At 47.0% G+C, this 25,017-nt stretch overlaps 1 protein-coding gene across 1 annotated transcript in view; it reads right to left on the bottom strand.

Moving 5' to 3' along the window:
• ZNF18 (zinc finger protein 18) overlaps positions 1–19,828 on the bottom strand; it is a 29,134-nt gene extending 9,306 nt beyond the window's left edge. Inside the window, exons 1-4 of the mRNA XM_039231629.1 lie at positions 19,631–19,828; positions 8,145–8,649; positions 6,233–6,422; positions 5,749–5,840 (exon numbers count right to left, since the gene is read on the bottom strand). Coding sequence (XP_039087560.1) covers positions 5,749–5,840; positions 6,233–6,422; positions 8,145–8,649; positions 19,631–19,828 — 985 coding nt within the window. The remainder of the gene's footprint in view (positions 1–5,748; positions 5,841–6,232; positions 6,423–8,144; positions 8,650–19,630) is intronic.
• Between the last annotated feature and the right edge of the window lie 5,189 nt (positions 19,829–25,017).

The raw sequence follows: 25,017 nt of genomic DNA, 5'->3' as shown, positions 1-25,017 counted from the left end.
TGCGACAGAGCCTCCCTGCAACAGGTGGAGGGGGGGGTTCAGGGCAGGGACAGAGGGCACTCGTGGAGCCTCCCCAACAGTGTGAGACTAAAGTCTAACGTCAGGCCGGTTTTCCGTCCACTTAGTGGAAAATCGATGGGTCCTCTGGAGCAAGGCGCACCCCAATTATCCCCCCAAAACCCGCCCTCGTTCTCCGGTGAGCGCTGCCCGACGAGTTGGCTCCTACGAATTCAAGCCCAGCGTCCCCGCCGAGGGGCGCAGCGCGGGAGCCCCGGCCCGGACGGCGGGGCGGCCGGCAGCCCAGGCCCGGGTTCTCAGGCCCCAGCCTGGCCGTCTTCACTGTGCCGCTGGGCCAGACGCCGCCCCGGAGCCCCGCGCCCAGGACGCAGCAGGCCCCCGGCGCACGTCGTGTGCGGCCTACGGGACCCCCGGCCTCCCAGGATCGCAAGGGTTTGCACCGAGAATCGGGGGATTCTGCCCTCTTTCAGGAACCCCGAGGTCGAGAGGCATCCATTATTACCAACAGCCAGGCTACAGGGAGCAAACATGCGGAGGGCGAGTAAGGAAACGGGCTGTTGTGCGCACGCGGTGCGCTCGGGAAGCTACTCTCAGGCCCGAGTCCAGTCCGCCTCGTAGCATATCAGGGGGAAGGAGAAAGGCCTGAAAAAGAATGGTTTACCAAAAAGTCTGCAAGTAGCAGATAACTCAGCAAAAAGTTTAAAAAGAAATAGAGGGGTTGGATATTTTTAGGATAAAACTGTGAAAAGTGACAGATGTATTTCACAATATACTTAAGTATTAACTAACCACATTTTTAATTTTAATTTTATTTTTTTTAAATTTCTTATAGTTTATTTTTGAGACAGAGAGAGACAGCGTGAGCAGGGGAGGGTCAGAGAGGGAGACACAGAATCTGAACAGGCTCCAGGCTCTGAGCTGTCAGCAGAGCCCCAGGCGGGGTTCGAACCCACAAAGCGTGAGATCCATGACCTGAGCTGAAGTCAGATGCTCAATGTACTGAGACACCCAGGCGCCCCTTAATTTGAATTTAAATTTAAAATTTTCAACTTTGGGGGCACCTGGGTGGCTCAGTCAGTTCAGTGTCCAGCTACTGATTTCGGCTCAGGTCACGATCTCATGGTTTCCGTGCTGACAGCAAGGAACCTGCTTGAGATTCTCTCCCTCGCTCTCTGCCCCTCTCCCATGCTCGCTCACTCTCTCCCTCTCTCTCTCTCAGAATAAATAAACGGGGGCGCCTGGGTGGCTAAACTGGTTAGGCGCCAGACCAGCTCAGGTCAGCGTCTTGTGGTTCACGAGTTCGAGCCCCGCGTCGGGCTCTGTGCTGACAGCTCAGAGCCTAGAGCCGCTTCAGATTCTGTGCCCCCCCCCCCTCTGTCTCTGCTCCTCCCCCGCTGGCGCTGTCTCTCAAAAGTCAATAAACATTAAAAGAATTTTTTAAATAAAAAAAATAAACTTAAAAAAATAAATAAAAAATAACACTTCCGACTTTGAAAGGAGTTCAGACCTGAACTGCACTATCTCGCTCGCCTGCGAAGGAAGCCACCCTAACAGCCCCCGAGGGGAGCCGTCTGAGCGCACGCCGACCCCGGGCTCCTCGGCCGTCACGACCAGGGACACAGGCCCTTGCTGCGCCCCCGGCAGAGACGGCGGGCCAGCTGGGCGCAGTCGGGGCTGCCCGGCCTGCGGGACGCGGGGCCCAGGCCGTGGGCGCCGGAGGGGCCCTGCCGAGCTCGGCCCAGGGCGGCGAAGAATCGCTGCCGCCACCAGAACCCCCAAGGGCCACAGTCAGCGCATTCAGGGCGCAGAAAAGGCGCTTCGGGGCACCTGCGCTCGCAGCCGCTGAGCCACTCGGGGAAGGGCCAAGAAGCCAGGAGTGTGTGAATAAACCCCCTCCACAGGCAGGCCACCCGCCCCGCCCTCACTTTCACAAGAGGAGCAATCCTCGCCCTGACCTGGAAGGACACAACTGTGGAATCCCATGGAAAGCTCCTCTCCATCTTGTGTGGAGACGGCGCCACCTTGTGGGCCCAGGAGGCGCTGCCGCAGCGGACAGCCCACGGGTCGGATCCTGCGCCGCGTTCCTCGCCCAAAATCTGAGACACAGGACCGTGAGAAAACGCGTCCCCGAGTCCGCGTGAGGCTCTCACTCACTCCTGGTTTCTAACCATGAATCTGCGTGGGGCGCTACCCGACTATTCTCGCATTGTACACGAGGCTCCCAACCTATCAAGGAGATTCAAGGGAGTGATCACTTCTATTTTAAGGTCCCCTTCACTTAAAAAGCATCCACTAAACATCAAGGTCTTCTGGTGCACGTGGCTCTCGTTAGAGTTTGGAGCGGGGCTACTGGGACTGGTTAGGAATGACTTTTGTTTGTTTGGATCGAGGGGCTGTTTATCAGTTACCTGCCAAACACAGGGAAATGCGGACAGACACAGGCATGGTGATGCGAGGGAACAATCCAGAACGAGTCATGGTCAGTGTGGTGGCGTAGTGTTTAGTGAATGCTTCATTCTATGAGCTGAAAGATATTCACAAATTGTGCAGACCTCTCAGAGGAATTACTCTGTACTTACTACAGAAGCAGCAACAATAATCCTCACGTCTGCTTGAAATATTTCAGAGTCCCCAAATCTTCTGCACTATAAGACCTCCTGAAAATCTGGTTTCCAGGTACCTTGACAGTAGTTAGACAGGTACCCGAGTCACTGAAAAGCTCTGTCCTGCTCCTCACCTGTCCCATCCCTGTCGCCAGGGGAGACTGTGAAGCTGGTATTCTGGTCTCTACAGCCTGGAGCTTATGCCTGGCTGGAGCACATCACCACCAGCCTCCGGCCTCCCTCCCTCACCTTCTCTAGAGGACCCCCGGAGGCAAGTCCCACGGGTTCCCCAAGGTTTGAAACAGCACTTTGATCAAGGAGTACAGGTTCCAGAAAAAGTTGATTTTTTTAAGTCTTTAAAATAACTTTTAAATGTTCTTTTAAGGGCGCCTGGGGGGCTCAGTCGGTTAAGCGTCCGACTTCGGCTCAGGTCATGATCCCACAGTCTGTGAGCTCAGGCTCTGCATCGGGCTCTGTGCTGCCAGCTCAGAGCCTGGAGCCTGCTTCGGATTCTGTGCCTCCCTCTCTCCCTGCCGTCCCTGCTCGCGCTGTCTGTCTGTCTGTCTCTCTCTCTCTCAAAAATAAACATTTAAAAAAAAATTTTTTTTAAACCAAAAGTGAGGAGACAAATCAGGTGACCCTGCAGTGGCCGAACTCACTGCCCAGAGCCAGCAGCCCAGGAAGCACAGGCAGGGGGTCCCAGGCCGAGCCAGGCAGCCCCCTCCTCCTAGAGTCAGGGGAAGAAACTCAAAGTTTGGGAGGCAAAGGCGGCTACAGTCAGTAGGGCGGCAGACCAGAATGGGGAGCTGAACAGAGCGAAGGCTCCGGAGATCTCCAGGGGGTCCCCCTCGGGTCTGGGAAAGAGCCTGCAAGAGAGGCAGAGCAAACAGTGCTGGCGGGAGACACTTTCCTCCGGCCAGAGCGCAAGACCTCGTCACCAACCAGCGTCAGGCACAGGACTCAGGGTGGGAAGAACTAGCCCAGACTAAAGACCTCTCTGGTGCCTTAACACTACGTCCAAGTAACTCAATCACATCCCAGAGCAAAGCTCAAGAACATTTATAGGGGGCACCCGGGTGGCTCAGTCAGTTAAGTGTCCAATTCTTGCTTCGGCTCAAGTCATGACCTCACAGTTCTTGGGTTCAAGGCCCAATCAGGCTCCACGCTGACAGTACAGAACCTGCTTGGGATTCTCTCTCTGCTCCTCTCCTCTGCTCACACACTCTCTCTCTTTCAAAATAAATAAATTTGCGGCACCTGCGCGGCTCAGTCAGTTAAGTGTCCAACTCTTAATTCAGCTCAGGTCACGATCTCACAGTTCATGAGTTTGAGGCCCAAGTCTGGCTCAGTGCTGACAGACTGGGATTCAATCTCCCCCTCTCTCTGGCCCTCCTCACTCATGCACATGCTTGCTCTCTCTCTTGCTCTCAAAAATCAATAAATAAATATTTTTAAAAAATAAACAGGGACACCTGGATGGCTCAGTTGGTTGAGTGTCTAACTTGGACTCAGGTCATGATCTCACAGTTTTTCGTTTCGAGCCCTACATTGGGCTCTGTGTTGACAACTCAGAGCCTGGAGCCTGCTTCAGATTCTGTGTCCCATTTCTGTCTACCCCTCCCCTGCTCATACTCCATTTCTCTCACTCTGAAAAATAAACATTAAAAATTTTTTTAATAAAAATAAACAGACATAGAAAAAAAAACTTTTATAGAAACGCCAAAACACTCAGCACCTAACAAGGTAAAATTCACACCTGACATCCCACCAAAGGTTGCTGGGCATGGTAAGTAGCAAGTAAACACCTCACAATGAGATCAATCGATCCATCAAAAACAACTCAGAAATGACACAGTTGACAGATTAGTAGACATTAAAACAGACATTATAGCCATATTCTGTATGTTCAAGAAAATGTAGGACAGACAGAATATGTTAAGTATAGATGTGAAAAATGTGATGAAGTCTCAATTCAAACTTCTAGATATGAAAAAGACAAAAAATACCCTGGATGGAGTTAACAGCGGACCAGACAAAGCAGAAGAAAAGATTAGTGAACTGGAAGACGTATAAACAGGAAGTATCCAAAATGAAACACAGAGATTTTTTTTTTAACGATAGAGAAGAGCCCCAGTCAGCTCTGGGACAACCCACAGAGCTCTAATGTGTGTACACACGTTATCATCACACACAGTCCACGTGCGGGTTATTCTCAAAGTCCGCAAAGACATGAAGAAGGAGGAGAGACAGAAGATAATCAAAGAGATGTTGGAGAAAATTTTCCAAATTTGATGAAAACTGTAAAGTCACAAATCCAAGAATCCCAATGAATCCCAAGCACAAGAAACATGAAGAAAATGACTCTAAGATCATCCATTGTAGTCAAACCGCTAAAAATCACTGAGAAAATATTGAAAGAAGCAAGAAAAACATTACATTACATGCGGAAGAATGAAGCTATGAGTACAGATGCCATGGCTCGGTGTTGTATACAATTCTAGAAGATGCAAGCTGATGCACGGTGACAGAAAGCAGCTCAGCGGGACTTGGGATCTCGGCCCTGGGGGTGGTGGGGGCAGGAGGGAGGGGTCACAATAGGGCAAAAGGAAACCTTGGGCCTCACAGGTACGTTCACCATCCTGCCTGCGGTCACGGTGTCACACGTGTGTATACGTGTCAAAAAACTTACCAAACCACACACTTGAAATATGTGCGGTTTACCGTTAGGTGACTGCACCGCCATAGAGTTGGGGGGGTCGTCTGGACCAAGTTACAGGTAATCGTTCAAAATCTCAAACTGACACCCACGGGGGAGGCTGAGAGCAGGAAATGGAGCCTTTCCTCGGCGGAACCGCCGTCCGGAAACAGGAGGAACAGGCGGCCGCTTCACAGGCACCTCTTCCAGGAAGAGTGGTGCAGACTCCATGATCGAGAGGACCGTCACTACGCCTTCTGCCGCAGGAGAAATACCGCGACTCGGGTTCCATTCCGGGTGCGCGTTCCTGGTGCCCCTGCTAGGCTGTCCTCCCTACTCCGCTTCCGACAACACGTCCCCTTTCCGCGCACCCGCCTGGAGCCCGGCGCGGGGGTCAGAGAGGCAGGCAGGCTCACCTGAGAAGCTGCTCACCTGAGAAGCTGCTTGGAGGAAGGAGGCCCCCAGGTCCTGGTCTCCCACCAGCCTTTCCTCCGGGGCGGCAGCAGGCGCGCCAACGGCCACGGCTGCAGAGAGGAGCATAAGGTTTGAAGACTCTGGGTGTCGTCGCAAACCACTCCCCGGAGGGCGCAGGGGAAATCGTACACATCAGAACAGGTCCCCATCCCCCCGCCCAACAAACCTCAGTTCCTCTGACCTTGCCAACAGTCTCACCCACGGTTTCCTCCTCCTTCCTCACAACCAAATCCCACGTGGCCCGGCCCAGCCGTGCAGGAGACTCACGGACCAAACCTCCCACCAGAGGGACTCACTGGGTCCGCCCCATCTCCAAACTTTCTAGAGACACCGAAATCTGGCAGCAATCACCGTCACCTCAGCCTCGGGCCGACCAACCACAGTCCCCAAATCTCCCCGAGGACACAGCACACCCATATCACCACAGGGAAGCGCCCCGCACCTAATTCTTGCTCCACGTCCGACTCCTCTTTGACGGCACAGCTGGGAGGCTCCCTGGGGCCAGAGGGAGCGCCCCGAGGGCCCAGCTCCTGAGGCCCCACTCCAAGATGGTGCCCCACTTCCCCCACTTGGCAGCTTGCAGCGTCCATCTTCTCCGACAGGATGTCCTGTCCCAGAACTTGGATGCTGATCTAGAGGCCACACAGAATTAATTACTGAAAGATCCAGAATGAGGTGGGTGCTCTGAAAGAAACAGAGCCAATGCTCTAGGACAGATCACAGGCCAGTCCTTGGGGACACGGGGCAGGGGAAGAGGAAAACTAGCTTTTCTGTCTAGACCAGCAGGAAGCCGTGAGGAAAACAGCCAGAGAGAGGCCAAAAGCTGAGCCTGATTCAGGCCTGGGAGGCCTTCAAGACACGCCATCGAGAGGTATCTGGGGGGCTCAGTCAGTTGAGCGTCCGACTTCGGCTCAGGTCACTATCCCCCAGTCTGTGAGCTCAGGCTCCACATCAGGCTCTGTGCCAACATCCCGGGGCCTGGAGCCTGCTTCGGATTCTGTGTCTCCCTCTCTCTCTGATCCTCCCCTGCTCGCCCTCTGTTTCTGTCTCTCTCTCTCTCTCTCTCTCAAAAATAAGTAAATGTTTAAAAAATTTTTTTAAAAAATAAAAAGGTCATCAACAATGTGTTTCCACTGGAGAGTCCCCACCGATGAGAACTCAGCGTCCTCCGGACTCCAGTCACCTTGGTGTAAAGATGGAACGCGACATGAAGCTGTAACCTCTATTTGTAACGGTGAGAAAGTGCTCAGAGTCCCAGGGGGCCTTAGAATTAGGGGGGATCTGGGGACACACTGATGCGATATAATAAAAAATATGGATTTGGTCTCTGTCCCAGGTGCTGGACACAGAGTTCCTAAAACCCTTGGAATTGCCCTAAAGGGAGTGACGGCAGCAATTCTGTTATTCACGATGAGCCCCTCTCAACCACACCTGAGTTGATGCTAAGCAGGTGACGCTCGGTGGCCCCCAGATAGCTTCAGGACGGGAGCCCAACGTGTGATCAGAGGATCGACCTCGCAGCCCCAGCCCTCTACCGCTAAGGAAGGGAGAGGGGCTGGAGATTTTCAGTCACCAACAGTCAATGATTAATCTCTCGTGCCTCAGTAACGAAGCCTCCACCAAACTCCCTAAACGGTGGGGTTGGGGGAGCCTCTGAGTTGGTGAACACACAGAAGTACTGGGGGATGGGGGTGCAAGCCCAGAGAGGCCACGGAAGCCCCACGCCATCCCTGTTTTCTCCAGGCTCTTTATCATAAATCAGTGAGCGTAAGCAGTGCTTTCCCAAGCTCTGTGAGTCATTCACTTTTGAACCCGGGAACCTGCAAATGTACAGCCAGTCGGTTGTTCAGGACAGTTGGCCTGTGTGACCTGTGACCGGTGTCTGAAACATAGGAGCGTTCTTGTCAGACTGACCCTTATCCCACTGGGTGTGCCAACCCCAGAATATTGGTGTCACGTTTGAATGGACTTGTGAGACACCTGACTGGTAGCAGGAAGTTGGAGAAGAAGAGCGCCTGGGGGGTTCAGTTTGTTAAGGGTCCAACTTCAGCTCAGGTCATGATCTCGCAGTTGATGGGTTCCAGCCCTGCGTTGGGCTCTGTGCTGACAGCTCGGAGCCTGGAACCTGCTTCGGATGCTGTGTCTCCCTCTCTCTCTGCCCCTCCCCTGCTCACGCTCTGTCTCTCTCAAAAATAAGTAAAATATTAAAAAAGAAGAAGAAAAAAGTTGGGAGAACTGGTTGTTAGTGTGGAAAACCACACACACTGAGTCAGGAGAAAGGACAAGACGCCCGGTGAGACCCCACGGGGGCCCAGGGCCCCGCACTTCGCCGGCAAGTGACGCCCCCTGCTTACCCACCGCCACAGTCTCTGGGGGTCTCCCTTCAAGCTCTCCACGAGGGTCACGGCCTCCTCGCCGCTGCCCGGGCGCTGCGTCCGCACCCACATCTGCAGCTCCCCGGGCAGGATGGTCAGGAACTGCTCCAGCATCAGGATCTCCAGGATTTGCTCCTTCGTGTGGACCTCCGGCTGCAGCCACTGGAAGCACAGCTCCCGAAGCTGCCTCAGTGTCTCGTGGGGCCCGGACGCCACCTGGTACCGAAACTGCCGGAAGAGCCGGCGGGCGGCCTCGGGATTGGAGAGGTCCCCTCGGGGCACCGCGTCTGCTCCGGACAACGGGGACTCCTCGGCCTTGGCCAGCGGTGCCAGCAGGGCCAGGGCCTGCCCCAGGTTGACAGGCATCATCTGGCTTGGCAGGTCCTTGGGGGCGAAGTGGTTCCCGGGTGGGGCTGTTTCTGCGGAGAACCAGGCCGTCACCGAGGCTCTGGCGGGGACACTGGAGAGGGACAGTGAGCCTGTGCTGGACAGGGAAGGACAGAGTATCGGTAAGAACAAATTCACATGTCCTACTTGGGAACCGGCGGATCTACAATTCTACCATGAAAGACCAGAAACCCGAAGACACCGAGTGAGTTGCTAACGCCGTCTCTACACTGGCATCTTCATTCACCCAGACCGTTTTACAACAGTCTCTCCTGGTCTTCAAAGGCCCAGACCAAGGAGAAGAAAGAAATGCACCACGGGAAGCGCTTCCGCTCCCGGTTTCCAAGTAAATGGCTGTTCCGCACGACACTCCCTTATCGGCACCCGTGAGTCCACAGACTACAAAGTAAAGCTGGACCAAGACACCATCAACGCCCTAGAAGGGCTGATGCTAAAACGATCTGATGCTTCCATAACAACTATGCGGTTAAGGAGAACAAATTAATTCCTTCCCAGGGACGTTCCCAGGTGACCTCTTTTGAGGCTGGCGTGGAGGACTAGACCACTGGGGACTGATGAGAAACCTGTCCCAGCTGAAGTGTTCAACCTTGAGCTTGGAGAAGGCTGAGAACCAACAATGATGACCTCAAAAACCTTCCTCTGGCCTTGAACTGTACTGTATGATATCTGGTCTAAAAATCTGGAAGACAGCAACTAGGCTAGTGGAAAAAGAAATGTTAAGTGACCAAGTTAGTATTCAGAAATGTTTAAAGGATCATGCACTATTTCTAGTTAACTGTCTTGCAGTTAATCCTAATATTGGACTATTGGGTCAATCCTTAAATGTTATAAAAGAGCTCCAGGCCACCATCCCTCCATAAACTAACTGTAACCATAAAAACATACACACCCAATCACTCAATCTGTCAGGCTTCATCAGAGATGGGTATAATACTCCAGCTTTTAGTAGCTGCTTTTGTCTTGTGGTGTAAGGAATGTCTTCCTTCCTAGCACTCCAAACAATTCATCCTATGTCAGAAAATCATTTAAAAACTATAAGTAAAAAATAGAATAAAATAAAACATTTCAGGCAAAAAAGCAAAGGGTAAGGGGCACCTAGTGGCAGTTAAGCATCCAACTTTTCACTTCGGCTCAGGTCATGATCTCATGGTTTGTGTGTTTGAGTCCCACACTGAGCTCTGTGCTGACAGGGCGGGGCTTCTTGAGATTCTCTCTTTCTCTCCCCCTCCCAGCTGGTGTTCTCTCTCTCTCAAATAAATATTTTAAAAAAAAAAAAAAAGACAAGAGGTAAAAAAAGGATTAAAGGATTAATCCAGAGGCATTTGGGTGGCTCAACTGGGCTGAGCATCTGACTTCAGCTCAAGTCATGATCTCATGGCTCGTGAGTTCAAGCCCAGCGCTGAGCTCTGTGCTGACAACTCAAAGCCTGGAGCCTGCTTCAGATTCTGTGACTCCCTCTCTCTCTGCCCCTCCTCCTGTTCATGCTCAGTCTCTCTCTCAAAAATAAATAAACATTTAAAAAATGTTGTTAATAAATTAAAGGTTAATCCAGTATCATAGGGTTCACATGTGGACTTCATTGCCCTTATTTTTTTGGTTCAAAAAGAAACCCACATATTTTGTTCATTTATTCCAACAGAAGCCAGGGTGCAGGGCTGATCATGTGCTCAGTAAACATGTGTTTGGGTAATTCTGCTTCTGGCCACAGCAGAGGACCTGGCAGTAGACGCACCCATCCATGGTACAGAACTGCAGCAAACGTTTAGGGCAACCGCTCTTCAGCACAAGACACCAGCATGCACGAATGAGTCCCCGAGAGAAGAACGCCTCACGGGGAAGAGGCCCGCCATCATCCTGGCTGTCTGCACGGCAACGGCAACGGTGCAGGATGCTGGAGCTCGGGCGGGGTTCAGTGGTCTCACCGCACTGAGGGGGGAGAGATCAGAACGTGGAGCTGCAGTAGTGTCTGGAGTTTGAACAGGGCAGTGGAGAGAAGGGTAGTGTCTGGAGTCTGAACAGGGCAGTGGAGAGAAGGGTAGTGTCTGGAGTCTGAACAGGGCAGTGGAAAGAGAAGGGTAGTGTCTGGAGTCTGAACAGGGCAGTGGAGAGAAGGGTAGTGTCTGGAGTCTGAACACGGCAGTGGAGAGAAGGGTAGTGTCTGGAGTCTGAACAGGGCAGTGGAGAGAAGGAAGCTAAGGCAGGGAGGGGCATGGTGGGGCGGAAGTCTGCGTGGGGTTTCCCTGTGAGCCTCCGGCCAAGGTTCAGACCGCACAGGGGCAGGATGAAAGTATGCAAAGTTTAACAGAGAGCAGCTGCTACAGGGTTAGGAGCAAAAGAGATGGGAAATAAATGCCGATCAGTGATGAGAGATATTGGAGTTTATGACCATTAAGAATGGAGAGCCTTTGTAATACCCAAAGCATCCTGAGACGAGAAAGGCCACGTGTCAGGAGTGAATACTGTGCCCTAGAGTAAGACCTACTCTGAACTGGCCCTAAAAGAGCCTAGAGCCAAGGGATCCACAGAGGAAACCCAGCCTCCTGGTCTGGCCTAATCAAGTTAGAAGGAAGGCCTCAGGATATACTCTGGCCTTTCCAGAGAGATCTGTCCTCACAAGGCATAAAAACAAGCTAACCTCAAGTCAAAGGTGATCGGTGAGTAACTCAACTCCTGCCAGAACAAAACTCAATAACTGCTCAGAGGACGCAAACAAAATCCTCAGCATCTATACTGTGCCACTTAACAGTATTCAAGATGTAACCCAAAATTGTTAGACATTTAAAGACATGATAATGTGACTCAAAGTCATGGAAAAAACAGGAGAAACCAACCCAAAGATGGCCCAAGGACAGCAAGAAAAATATAGCCTCAACAAAAGAAGAGGTAGGGACATTCCACAGAGAAATCGAAATTATAAGAAAGAACCAAATGCAAATTCTAGGAAAAGAATTATCAACTCTGATTTCCACACCCGGTGAAAACATCTTTCACAAATAAAAATTAATATAAAGACGTCTGCTTTTAGAATGTGTTCAAATTTAAGCAACCATCTCAACTAAATAGAGACTGCTATAAACATGATATACAAGCCCAATAGTTAACACAAATCAAAAACCTATCATAGGTACACAAAAACTAAAGAGAAAGGAATCCAAACAGAACACTACAAAACCCATCAAACCACAAGGGAAGAGAGCAAGAGAAGACAGCAACAGAGAACTACTACAAAAATAACAAGAAAATAATTAACAAAATAGCAATAAATATGTAACGATAACAATTACTTTAAATGGTCTAAATGCTCCAAATCAAAAGATACAGAGTAACTGAGTGAATTAAAAAAAACAAGACTCATCTATATGCTGTCTGTAATAGACTCACTTCAGACCTAAAGACACGCACTGATTGAAAGTGAAGGAATGGAAAAACATATACCATGCATATAGAAGTGGGGGAAAAACAAAAAGCCAGAGTAGCAATACTATATCAGACAAAACGGACTTTAAAACAAAGACTGTAACAACAGGCAAAGAAGGGCACAATATAATGATAAAGGGATCAATCTAACAAGAGAATGTAACATTTATAAATATTTATGCGACCCACATAAAAGCACCTAAATACGTAAAGCAAATATTAAAAGACATAAAGAGAAACCGACAGTCATATCATAATAATAGGGGACTTTAACACCTTACATACATCAATGGGTAGGATCATCCAGACATAAAATCAACAAAGAAACTGGCTTTAAACAACACACTAGGCCAGATGGAACTAAGAGATATGTACAGAACATTCCATTCAAAAACAGCAGGATACATTATTTCCTAGTGCACTTGGAACATTCTCCAGGGCATCACATGTTAGGTCACAAAACAAGTCTCAAAAATTTTAAAAAGACTAAAGTCATATCCTGCATCTTCTCTAACCACAAGTAGAAATTACAGGAAAAAATCTGGAGAGGACACAAACACATGCTACTTAACAATGAAGAGGCTAACCAAGACATCAAAGGGGAAATTGAAAAATACATGGAGACAAATGAAAGCACAACAACCCAAAGCCTTTGGGATGCAGCAAAAGCAGTTCTAAGAGGGAAGTTATAGCCATACAGGCCCACCTCAAGAAGAAAAATCTTAACTAAACAACCTGAACTCACACCTAAAGGAGTTAGAAAAAGAAGAACAAACAAAACCCGAAACGAGTAGCAGGAACAGAATACATTAAACCTTGGTTTGTGAGCATAATTTGTTCCAGAAACATGCTTGTAACCCAAAGTGCTTGTATATGAAAGTGAATTTCAAGGATCATTGGCTCAGTTGTGAGCATGTGATGTTCAGCATCACGAACGACTCATATTGCAAGACATCGCTCGTTTATCAAGTTAAAATTTTTAGAAATGTTGGCTCATCTTGAGGAACACTCACAGAACAAGTTACTCGTGATCCAAGGTTTCATTGTAATCAAGAGTAGAGCAGAAATAAAATAGAAACTAAAAAGCAAAAGAAAAAGATCAATGAAACCAGGAGCTGGTCTTTTGAAAAGATCAACAAAATTGATAAATCTTTAGCCAGACTCATCAAAAAGGGGAATAAAATCAGAAATGGAAAGAAACATAATGACACCACATTAATACAAAGGATTATAAAAGAATATTGTGAACAGTTATATGCCACCAAATTAAACAATCTAGAAAAAACTGGAGAGGGGGTGCCTGGTGGCTGAGTCGGTTAAGCGTCCAACTTTGGCTCAGGTCATGATCTCGCGGTTCGTGGGTTGGAGCCCCGCATGGGGCTCTGTGCTGACAGCTAGTTCAGAGCCTGGAGCCTGTTTCGGATTCTTTGTCTCCCTCTTTCTCTGACCCTCCCCAATTCACACTGTGTCTGTCTGTCTGTCTCTCTCTCTCTCAGAAATAAAGCATTAGAAAATGTACTACCTAACAAAGTTAAAAAAAAACAAAAACCTCTATCAATTGGTTCAATTTTTGCAAATCCATGTAATACATCACATTAACAAGAAAAAGAATTAAAACCATATGATCATTTCAACAGATGCCAAAAAAGCATTTGACAAAATACATCCATTCATGATAAAAACTCTCAACAAAGTGGATTTAGAGGGAACATACCTTAAAAAGGAAAGACCACATATGAAAAACCTGCAGCTAACATCATGCTCAGTAGTGAAAAACAGAAAGCTTTTCCTTTAAGATCAGGAACAAGACAAGACTCTCCACTCCACTCACCACTTATATTCAACATCGTACTGGAAGTCTCAGCTGCAGCAATCAGACAAGGAAAAGGAATTTTAAAAAGGCATCCAAACTGGTAAGGAAGAAGTTAAACCATCACTACTTGCACATGACATGATAGTACATATAGAAAACCCTAAAATCTACATGAAAAAACTATTAGAAGTGATCAATTATTTCAGTAAAGCTGCAGGATACAAAATTAGCATACAGAAATCGGTTGTGTTCCTATACACTAATAATGAAGTAGCAGAAAGAAAAATGAAGAAAACAATCCCATTTATAATTGCACGTAAAAGAACACAATAGTGGGGCACCAGCGTGGCTCAGTCAGTTAAACATCCAACTTCAGTTCAGGTCATGAGCTCAGGGTTGGGGAGTTCGAGCCCTGCATTGGTCTCTGTGCTGACAGCTCAGAGCCTGGAGCCTGCTTCAGATTCTGTGTCTCCCTCTCTCTCACCCTTCCCCTGTGTGCTCGCTGTCTCTCACATTTTTTAAATTTTTTAGAAAAAGAATATAATACCTAGGAATAAATTCAACAAAGGAAGAGAAAGACTTGTACTCTGAAAACTATAAGACATTGTTGAAACTAAAGATGATACAGAGAGAAAGATATACTACGCTCATGAACTGAAAAGAATATCATTAAAAAGCCCATGACACCCAACTCAATCTACAGATTCAGTGCAATCCCTATCAAAATACCCTATCAAAATACCTATTCCACAGGACTAAAACAAATAATCCTGAAGTGTGTATGGACAACAAATAGTCAAAGCAATCTTGAGAAAGAACAAAGCTAGAAGTATGTCTTATCCCAGGATTTCAAGATATATGACAAAGCTAGAACAATCCAAACAGCAGGGAACTGGCACAGCAACAGACACACAGATCAACGGAACAGGATAGAGAGTCTGGAAAAAAACCCACATCCGTGTGCTCAATTAACCTACTACAAAAGAGGCAAGAATATACAATGGGAAAAAGGCAATCTTCTCAATTAACGGTGCTGAGAAATGGAACAGCTACGTTCAAAAGAATGACACTGGACCGCTTTCTTACACCATACAAAAAATTAACTGAAAATAGATTAGAGACCTAAACGCGAGACTGAAACTATAAAACTCCTAAGGGAAACACAGGCGGTAATCTCTTGGACATCATCCTTAGCAACATATTTTTAGATATGTCTCCTCAGGCAAGGGAGACAAAAGGAAAAATAAACCATTGGGACGACACCAAAATAAAAAGCTTTTGCGCAATAGAAGAAACCATCAACAAAAAAGTTTAGGGGTCGATATCCGAAGTATATAAAGAACTTCTACTACTCAACCAATCAACCAATAAGGGGTTGATATCCAAAGTATGTAAAGAACTTCTACTACTCAACCAATCAACCAATAAGGGGTTGATATCCAAAGTATATAAAGAACTTCTACTACTCAACACCCCCCCCAAAAAAAAATCCAATTAAAAAATGATCACAGGACCTAAACATTCTCCCAAAGACATAGAGAAGGCCAACAGAAACATGAAGAGATACTCGGTATCACGAATCATCAAGAAAATACAAATGAAAAACACAATGAGGTGTCACCTCGCACCAGTCAGAAAGGCTAATATTAAAAAGACAAGAAATAACACGTGTTGGCGAGGATGGCAAAGAGACCCTGTACACCATTGGTGGGAGTGCAACCATTGTGGAAAAATTAAAAAATAGAAACACCACATGATCCAGTAATTCCACTACTGGTATTTACACAAAGAAAACAAAAACACTAATTTGAAAAGATATATGCACCCCTCTGTTTACTGCAGCATTTACAATAGCCAAGATATGGAAGCAAACCCAAGTGTCCATGGATAGATAGAAGAATGGATAAAGATGTAGTATATATACACAATGGAACACTACTCAGCCATAAAAAAAGAATGAGATCTTGCCACTTGCAACAACACTGTTGGGCCTGGAGGGCACTACCTAAGTACAATAAGTTGACAGAAATAGACACCATATGATTTCACTTATTTGTAGAATATGGAAAAAAACAAATGAGCAAACAACAAAAACCAGACTCTTAAATACAGAGAACAAACTGATCATTGCAAACAGGAGGTAGGCAGGGATTATAAACTAAACAGATAAAAGGGATTAAGAGCTACAAACTTCTGGGGGCGCCTGGGCGGGTTAGTCAGTTGATCTGGGCTCAACTCATGATGCCAGCGTGGTGGCATTGAGCCTCACGTCGGGATCTGCACTGAGCATGGGGCCAGTTTAAGATTCCCTCTCTTCCCCTCTGTCCCTCTTCCCTACTTCTGCCATGTCTCTCTCTCTCTCTCTCTCAAAATAAATAAACTTAAAAAAATGATACAAAGTTCCAGTTACAAACAAATAACTGAGATGAAAAATACAGCCTACAGAGTATAGTTAACAGTATTATAATAATGTTGTATGGTAACTACACTTACTGTGGCGGGCACTGCGTAATGTAGAGAATTGCCAAATGAATATGCTATACACCTGAAACTAACATAACATTTTATGCTGATTATACTTTAATAAAAAAATAAAAAGACATTTTTCAAATAAATAAGCTAGGAGTTTTTTTCTCCAGTGATTTATACATAAGAAATGCTAAAGGACACCTTTCCAGTTGAAGGGAAACTCAGATCTACAGAAAGGAATGAAGATCTCTAAAAATGGTAAACATATACTGAATAAATACAGAAATACTATGCCTTTATTTTTAACCTCCTTAAAAAGCAACTATTAAATAGAAAATAACAGTGTAAATAGGACGTAAGTAGAAGTAAATGACATAAATGTAGCACAAGGAGTGGGCATAAGGAATTAATCTGTTGTGAGGTTATTGTATTTATGAACTGATAAAAAAGGATATGAAGTGGGAAGTGAGTGGTGCTAAGTGTCAGGTGACAAATGGGAAATGCAAAGGTGTTAAATGAGAGGCAAGAAATAAACGTAAATTGTGATATAAAGTGGTATAAATATTAAAAGGGATCCCAATAAGCTAAAGTAAACTTTGATAATTTAAAAATGCATACAGCTAGATGTAAAAATATTATACAAAGAAGTATAGCTAAAAAAACCCAATAAAGGAGTCCCAAAAAACATACACTATCCCAAAATGCGATAAGAAAAGATCAAGAGAAGAATAAAAACCAGAAAGATCTAATGGGGAAAAACAGACAACTGGTAGACTAACACCCAACCATATCAGTAATTACATTAAATGTAAATGGACGAAACATTTGAACTATAAGATAAAAACTGTCAAATTTAGAAATGCAAGACCCAATCTACAAGAGATATTTTATACATAAAGACACAGAGAGTTTGGAAATAAAATAATTAGGAAAAGAAATCGTATGCAAACAGCAAGCATACAAAAAATAGTACACTTATATTATTATCTGACCAAGAGACTTCAAGACAAAAAGAAGAGGAACATTCAATTATGATAAAGGGGTCTCTTCATTTACAACACAAAACAACCCTGAACATATATGCACCTAATACCAGCTCTGTAAGGACAGATCCTCATAGCTGATCGAAGGAGTAAACAAAAACAAAAAATCAGAAGGATACAGAAAATCTGAACACTGTAAACCAACTCACCAACTTGATCTAATTAACGTTCAGACCCAACCACTACAGGCTACACATTCATTTCAAGTGTATATGAATCATTCCCCGAAGCAGACCATAGGCATGATTAAGCTTCAAAAGACTGGAATCTCAAAGGGTATATGCTCAGACCATACTACAGTGAAATTAGAACTCAGTAACAATAGCTTGAGAATGTCACTATATAGAAATTAAAAAACAAAACTCTTAACCTATGGCTAAAGAATGACAATGGAAATTAAAATGTTTTCATATTGATAGTGAAAACACAACATACCGAAACTTATAGAAAACCACCAAAGCTCTAGAGGAAAAATGTGTGGTTTTAAATAAACATGTCACAAAATTGAATAAATAAGCACCCTTCATTATCTAAATCGGTTTGGCTCCTGAGTTTTAAATAACAAGTAAAAAGATTTCAGAAAGCAAGAGACTGATGGGCATATTTATTCAGATTTATTTCCTTCCTGAATTAAGAGTAAAAGTTTAGATTATATTTTGGGAAAATGACATTTAGGGAAAATTATAAATCTTATACCTAAGCCTGATTTTAGTAATTATATCCTAACAAAATGCTAAGAAAAATGTCTCAATTAGTCCAAATTAAATTATGTTAAAGAGGGTGTAGTTTAGATCCCAATGCGTTCATGAGGACCTAAAAACATTTCAAGTAATCCCAGATGTGTAGTTCTGATCAAAATTCTAACAAATGAGAATGAACTTAAAATATACTCTTAAAGGGGCACCTGGGTGGCTCAGCAGGTTAAGCATCTGACTTCCTCTCAGGTCATGATCTCTGGTTTGTGAGTTTGAGCCCCGCCGACGGGCTCTGTGCTGACAGCTCAGAGCCTGGAGCCTGTTTCAGATTCTGTGTCTCCCTCTCTCTCTGCCCCTCCTCTGCTCTCGCTCACACTCTTCTCTCTCTGCCCCTCCCCTGTTCACGCTCTCTCTCCCTCTTTCAAAAATAAACATTAAAAAATTTAAAAATATACATACTCTTAGGTAAGCATGCTTACTATGCACATACATACAAGTAGTCCGTTGTTGGGTACCTACTATTGAACTGACAAAGACTCTCCTTAAGCAAAATCTACTCAAACTCCCAAGTCCCCTTTGTGACTTGGCCTGACCTTTCAGCTCTGCCCTTGACCCTTTTTTAGTCCCGTTTCAGCAAGAATCTTGCTGAGTCCAGTTCAGGGAAAAGCCCTCATCTTTGAGACCCGGTCAAATTCTCCATCCTAACGTTGTGTATCTGACCATCCCTGATACCCGGTCAAAGTCCTTATCACTCTGGCCTGCCTTGGGCAAAACTCCAGGGCAGTGAGGTGGGCCCGTTCCCTTTAGCCGAGATGTTTCCTTAGTAATTTTCCATCCACCGATCCTCCCCGCCGAGCTCCCTGGCTATCTACTTCCCCCCTGGTTCCTGCAGCATTCAGAACCCAGCCCAATTTTCTCTCTGCGCCTGCAAAACCCCGATGTGGTCGGGCCCCTAAAGAAAGTCTGCCTTACGGTCTTCAAGGAGCCGTAGGAGTGATTTTGTCTCCAACAGCTACGCATCAGCTCCTTATTAGGCCCTGTTCCTGCCGTTTCTAATCTTGACCGATTAGCAACCGCTGATGCTCAGGTGGCCGAAATGGAACCCAGAAAGCTCCACGCGAGGCCTGTGCTCCGGGGAGGGGAGCCCCCAACGTTGGTTGGGGGATGTCGGGGGGCGGGTTTGGTTGGGGGCTGGGACAAACGGCTGGCGAGTTAGGGGAGTGACGCGGGCATTCTGCGTCCCGGAGGCCCCGGGCAGCGCTCCCCACCCAGGTATCCTCGACTTCGGGCCCCCCAGCACCCATAGCACCCCGGGAAGGGAGGCTCTGGGGTTCAGCCCACGCGGGGCCCCTGTCTTCCAGCCTCTGGGCAGGCACCGGAAGCAGCCCGGTTTAGCGGCCAGTCGAGGGGCGCGGCCCGGGATCCGGCGGGGTACGCAGGCTCCGGAGCGCAGAGCCAGCGCCGGGCAGCGGCGTCCCCACTACCCCCGAGCCCTCCGGGCGCACGTCCGCCGCCCCCGCCGTCGCCGCTGGGGGCCCCACCGAACCCCGCGCGGACGCGGGCGACGCCACGCCCGACCCCGGGCGGCGGCGGCCGGGCCCGCCCAGCCCGCGCGCTCACCTCGGCCCGCGACGCCGGCTCCGGGCGCACTTCCGGGAGGCGGGCGGCTGCGCGCGCCGCCGGCGCCGGCGCGGCGGGGCGGGGCCGGAGCTGGGCCGCGGGCTCCGATTGGCCGTCCGCGTCGCCCCGCCCCTCCCGCGTCGCCCTGGCGCCCTGGCCGCTCGCGGTTGCCCGCAGGGGGCGGCAAGGGTCATTCATTCCTCCTTGGAGCGTCCGTCACTTCGCGTGTCGCCTGACAGGCTTTTTAACGAACCCCTCCTCTGGGCCGAGGCGGCGACGGTCTGCCAAGATAATTCCCGTGTGTGCCGCGTAGCCTGTGCCCAGCCCTACACCTTTGGGACTCTGCCCGTTTCCCAGGTTCTCCCACGGGGCCTCCCTGCTGCCCTGGGTTTGCCCCGCCCCCACCTCCTCGGTCCAGCTGCTCCTCCTCTCCCCAACTCTGCCCTTCTGGGCTCTCTCTTTCCACTGCCCTGTGTTGGCATTCGGTGCGTTGCTATCCTGTCTCCCGGCCTTCGCGTCCCCTGTGTCCTGCCTCCTTCGCTCTGCCTCCCCCAAACTCATCACCGAACGGCCATGATTTTTGCCCCGTCGCTGAGACACCTCGCCCTCTCTCCATTCCCCGGCTGTCTCGTCCACACCCTTCCTGCACTCGGCCACAACGGTCGTTTTGTGACCCTAGTTTGCGTTGATAGAAGTATCCAAACCTGGGGTTCCTGTGTGTATCCTATGTGCGTTCAGTCTTGGGCAGTTGGCAACACTGCGGAGCGTTCGGAAACAGAGTTGCAGTGTGGTGACGTGCCCTGGACACCTCTCCGGAGAAAAAAGGCTTTGGAAGAGGGCGAAGGTGTGACCCATGCTATCTTCACATATCTGAAAAACTGATCAGAGGAAAGGGGAGTTTTAATATGTTCTTCCTGGCCCCACGGCCAGAACGAGACCCAGGGTGTGAAAACCATTTCAGCTTAACCTAAGTGGAAATTTCTAAAGTCGACTTGTATAACAGTGCTAGCTGATGAGTTCCTGAAGCAGGACAGTGCTACTTTAGCAGTTCCTGAACAGCAGGATAGCAATTTATCGGGGACATTTTGAAGGGATGTCTGCAGTGGCTGTTTCTTCGGACACCAAGGGCTTTGCTTCTAAGAAAGTCAAGAGACAAGCTGGTTTGGAAAGGAAGGTGATGAGTTTTTATCTTCAGCATAGTAGCTCTTAGCTGATCAATACCCAAGGAAGATAACAATAATTCAAACCCCTTTAATTAGGCCACAGATATTTCGTGAATCTGGTGGAAGCCATACCTCTTTTCCCAAGGAAAATGCATACATCTACATACAACGTGTACCACACAAATTTAGGGAGTTCACAGAGCTCTGTAGTCCATCCTCAGAACCCATGGAGCTCAGAGTGAGAACTCTAACCGGATAGATGATGCCAGACATAGAGGTGACACTTGATAGTTTAATAATGTCTTTATAAATTGGCACCTTGAGGTGAAGCATAAAATTTCCCTTCTTTCTGAAGAGACTGAAAAACTAAAAAATCTATTTTAAAATTTGTAAGATCTATACCTCAGTTCAGGAAATAATGGAAAGGTATCATCTTTCCATTCATTTACTCACTCTCTCAATCAATCAATATTTATCAGATGTCTCCTACAGAGGCATTGTCCTGACAGCTGGCTATACAACAGTGAACTGAACAGATAGAGTTCCTTCCCTCAGAGGACTTTATTTTGTGAAGAAGCTGGACAATAGATACGCGAGCCGTAATAAGTATGTTGGGTAATGATACGTGTGGAGAAAATTAAATTGAGGTGAATGGGATGAACAGTGTTAGGGATGGAGTATAATTTAAATGTCTTTGTTTTCTATTTTTAATGTTTATTTGTTTATTTTTTTTTTTTTACAAATAGTTTATTGTCAAGTTGGTTTCCATAAAACACCCGGTGCTCATCCCCACAAGTGCCCTTATCCATGTCCATCTCCCCCCTCCCCCCCCACACCCATCAGTCCTCAGTTCTCAGCATTCAAGAGTCTCTCATGGTTTGCCTCTCTCCCTGTCCCCCACCATTTCCCCCCTTCTTCTCCCCCATGGTCCTCCGTTAAGTTCCTCCTAATCCTCCTATACGTGCAAAAATATGGTATTTGTCCTTCTCTGCCTGACTTATTTCGCTCAGTATAACACCCTCAAGTTCCATCCATGTTGCTACACTTGGCCAGATTTCATTTTTTCTCTTTGCCATGTAGTATTCCATGGTATAGATAAACCACATCTTCTTGATTCATTCATCCGTTGATGGACACTTAGGCTCTTTCCATGTTTTGGCTATTGTTGAGAGTGCTGCTATGAACTAAATGTCTTTTCTTTAATGTTTATTTTTGAAAGAGAGAGAGAGAGAATGGGGGGGGGGGAACCAGACAGAGAGAGAGGGAGACACAGAATCTGAAGCAGGCTCCAGGCTCTGAGCTGTCAGCACAGAGTCTGACGCGGGGCTTGAACCCACAAACAGCAAGATCATGACCTGAGCCAAAGTAGGACATTCAACTGACTGAGCCACCCAGGATGGGGTGTAATTTAATAAGATGGTCAGTGAAGAGCTAAGTGATAAAAGGACCCAGAACCCAGACCTTAAGTGAAGGAGCAAAGCCTGTAGATATCTGGAAGAGCTTCCCAAGAAATAATAAATGCCCCAAATCCTGAGACAATAAGTGAAAGTAAGAGAAGATTTGTGAGGAGTGAGTCCTGGGACACACCTAACATATTAGATAAGAAGGATCCCTTACAGGAGAAAGAGATCAAGGCGCATTGAGGTAGGAAGCAAACAAAGAGCGATATCCCGGAGCCCAGTGTACAAAATACTCAAACAGGAGGCAGGAGTCAACTGGGTCAAAAGCTAGTGATCAAAGGTATGATGAGGATTGAGAATTGACCATGAGTTTTAGCAGCAGTGGAATCATTGGTGACCTTAACAAGAGTAGCTGAGAGTGGGGGCGCCCGGGTGGCTTAGTTGGTTAAGCGTCCGACTTTCACTTAGGTCATGATCTCGCGATTCGTGGGTTCAAGCCCCGCGTCGGGCTCTGTGCTGACTGCCAGCTCAGAGCCTGGAGCCTGTTTCAGAGTCTGTGACTCCCTCTCTTTCTGACCCTCCCCTGCTCACGCTGTCTCTCTCTCTCTCTCCTAGAAATAAATAAAACATTAAAAAAAAAAAAAAAGTAGCTGAGAGTGGAGAAAGCCTGAATGGAGCTCTTCAATAGAGAAAAATTGGAGCGACAAATATAGACAAGTCATTCCCGAAGTTCTGCTATAAAGGGAAATATCAAAATGAGACAAATTAGGAGCGAGTACAGCATGTTTCTGTGCTGAGTGGAACGATCTAGCAGGGAGGGCAGATTTGCAATGCATGAACGGAAAGAGACAATTACTGAACACGATCCTTGATCAGAGGAGAGGCTGATCTTTGAGTAACAAAACTCCAGGCTACTCCAATCGAGGCCAGGTGGGGCACCCAAGAAAACATTCTTCACTGAAGAGAGGCTTAAAATCAAAAAACTATAAACTGCACCAAAAACAGTTCATCAAAAGGGACAGTCACCAATTTGTTTTTTTCTTTAATGAAATTGTGCCTCCCAAATTACAGATAACAGAGCAATCTGAAGGAGATTTTTAAGGAAGTATGCAGGGCCATTCAAAGAGTAAAAGAACAAGAAACCATAAAACAAAGAACATTGTGGAAAGAAAAGAAAGAGGGGGAGAAGGAAGAATAAGACAAAATAAAACTGCAGGGCCAGTTATGTTCTTTACAAATGAAAAAGTCCACTTTGAGATTAAAAAATCCAGTCCCCCTAACATCAGACACAGCAAAATCCTCGTTGCCAAAACCACTATAGAAATGTAAAGATGGATGGTCCATGAGGCTTGACTTTAAACTGAACACATTTTTCTCTTCCTCATTCTCAGAAGCCTCCCCCCGCCCACCAACACCCTGCCTCGGCCACCTTCACTTGTTTTTCTGTAGAAACCTTTGTTCCAGGAACTCGGTATCGATATTGACATCTCACTGACCTCAATGTATACTTAGTAACTGAGACTCTGATCGCCGGTGGCAATTCTAGTCATGAGACCACCTTGAAGATGTGACAAGCACGGCTGGGAGCGTGTTCCAGATTCCTATGGAAACCATCCAGATCCTGTATTTTCCTGTAAAACCCCTCAGCCTTTTACCCTTGGCTGTCTTATACTTCTGGAAGTATTAGCCAGCCGTAGCCTTCTGTGCCTGGCAAAGTAATAAAGCCATCTTCCTTCTTTACCCCCAAACTCTGTTTTCACGGTACATATTTCAGCTCCGGAGCAGAGGTTGGTTTTTTCGACCACACTCCCACTGTGAAAATGAGGAAACTGAGGGGCGCCCGGGTGGCTCAGTCGGTTGAGTGTCCGACTTCGATTCAGGTCATGATCTCACGGCTCATGAGTTCGAGCCCCGTGTAGGGCTCTGTGCTGGCAGCTCGGAGCCTGGAGCCTGCTTCCGATTCTGTGTCTCCCTCTCTCTCTGTCCCTCCACCACTCATGCTCTGTCTTTCTCTCTCTCTCAAAAATAAACACTGGAAATATTTTAAAAAATAATAAAGAAACTGAGATCCAGAGGAGTAGGTGCCTAACTCAGAGCCACAAAGATATTCAGTCCCTGACTCCAAACCCTTTCCGACTCCAAATCTCATGTTCTTGCCTCTCTCTGCTGCAGGGTGTGTAAGGTGTGGGAGTATTAAAGGAGACCTCTTATGAGAAAAATTTACAATTAATATAGGGAGGAAGTTAAATTGCATGGGATTATAGAAGACCAGATGTGTTACCTCATTAAATATGTCTCTGCAACCTAGGAATGAAATTTGAAAAGAAATTTTGACTTGAGGGGGAGATTCAGGTTGACTCAAGGCTGAGGAAGTGGAGGATACAAGCGGAGGCTGTCTGGAAACGCTGACCATTGGACTGAGCAAGGAAGGGAAACTGGAACAGAAACCAGCCTCTGTACACTCCCTGTGATGTCAAGATGTGGTTTGTATCCTGTTGACTTCATCGAAGCAAACAGTGATTTTACTCACGGCAAATGGGAGCTGCATTGTCTTCGAAGGGCTATTTAGAGAGTAGAGAAGTTTTTAAGATACTGTTTTTTTCTGGTGAGAAGTCCTAATGTATCACTTGCGTTATGGGAAAGGTCTTTAAGAAGTTCCAGAAGGTTCCAGTGGAGCTGAGAGAGAAGACATCCCATGTGCTTACAAAGGACACAAGGGACCACAGACCTGGCTGGAGAGATTTGAGTCCTAGAATTTATACCTTTAAAAAAAAAAACCTGTAGATAAATCCTGATGCTTCTCTAACCAAACTCCTGAGGACAT

This window comes from Hyaena hyaena, unplaced genomic scaffold (genome assembly GCF_003009895.1).
Source record: "Hyaena hyaena isolate Hyena2069 unplaced genomic scaffold, ASM300989v1 scaffold_58, whole genome shotgun sequence".
In the NCBI taxonomy this organism is placed as follows: Eukaryota; Metazoa; Chordata; class Mammalia; order Carnivora; family Hyaenidae; genus Hyaena; species Hyaena hyaena.
The sequence above is the reverse complement of the archived record's forward strand: the minus strand, read 5'-3'. Positions and strand labels throughout refer to the sequence as shown.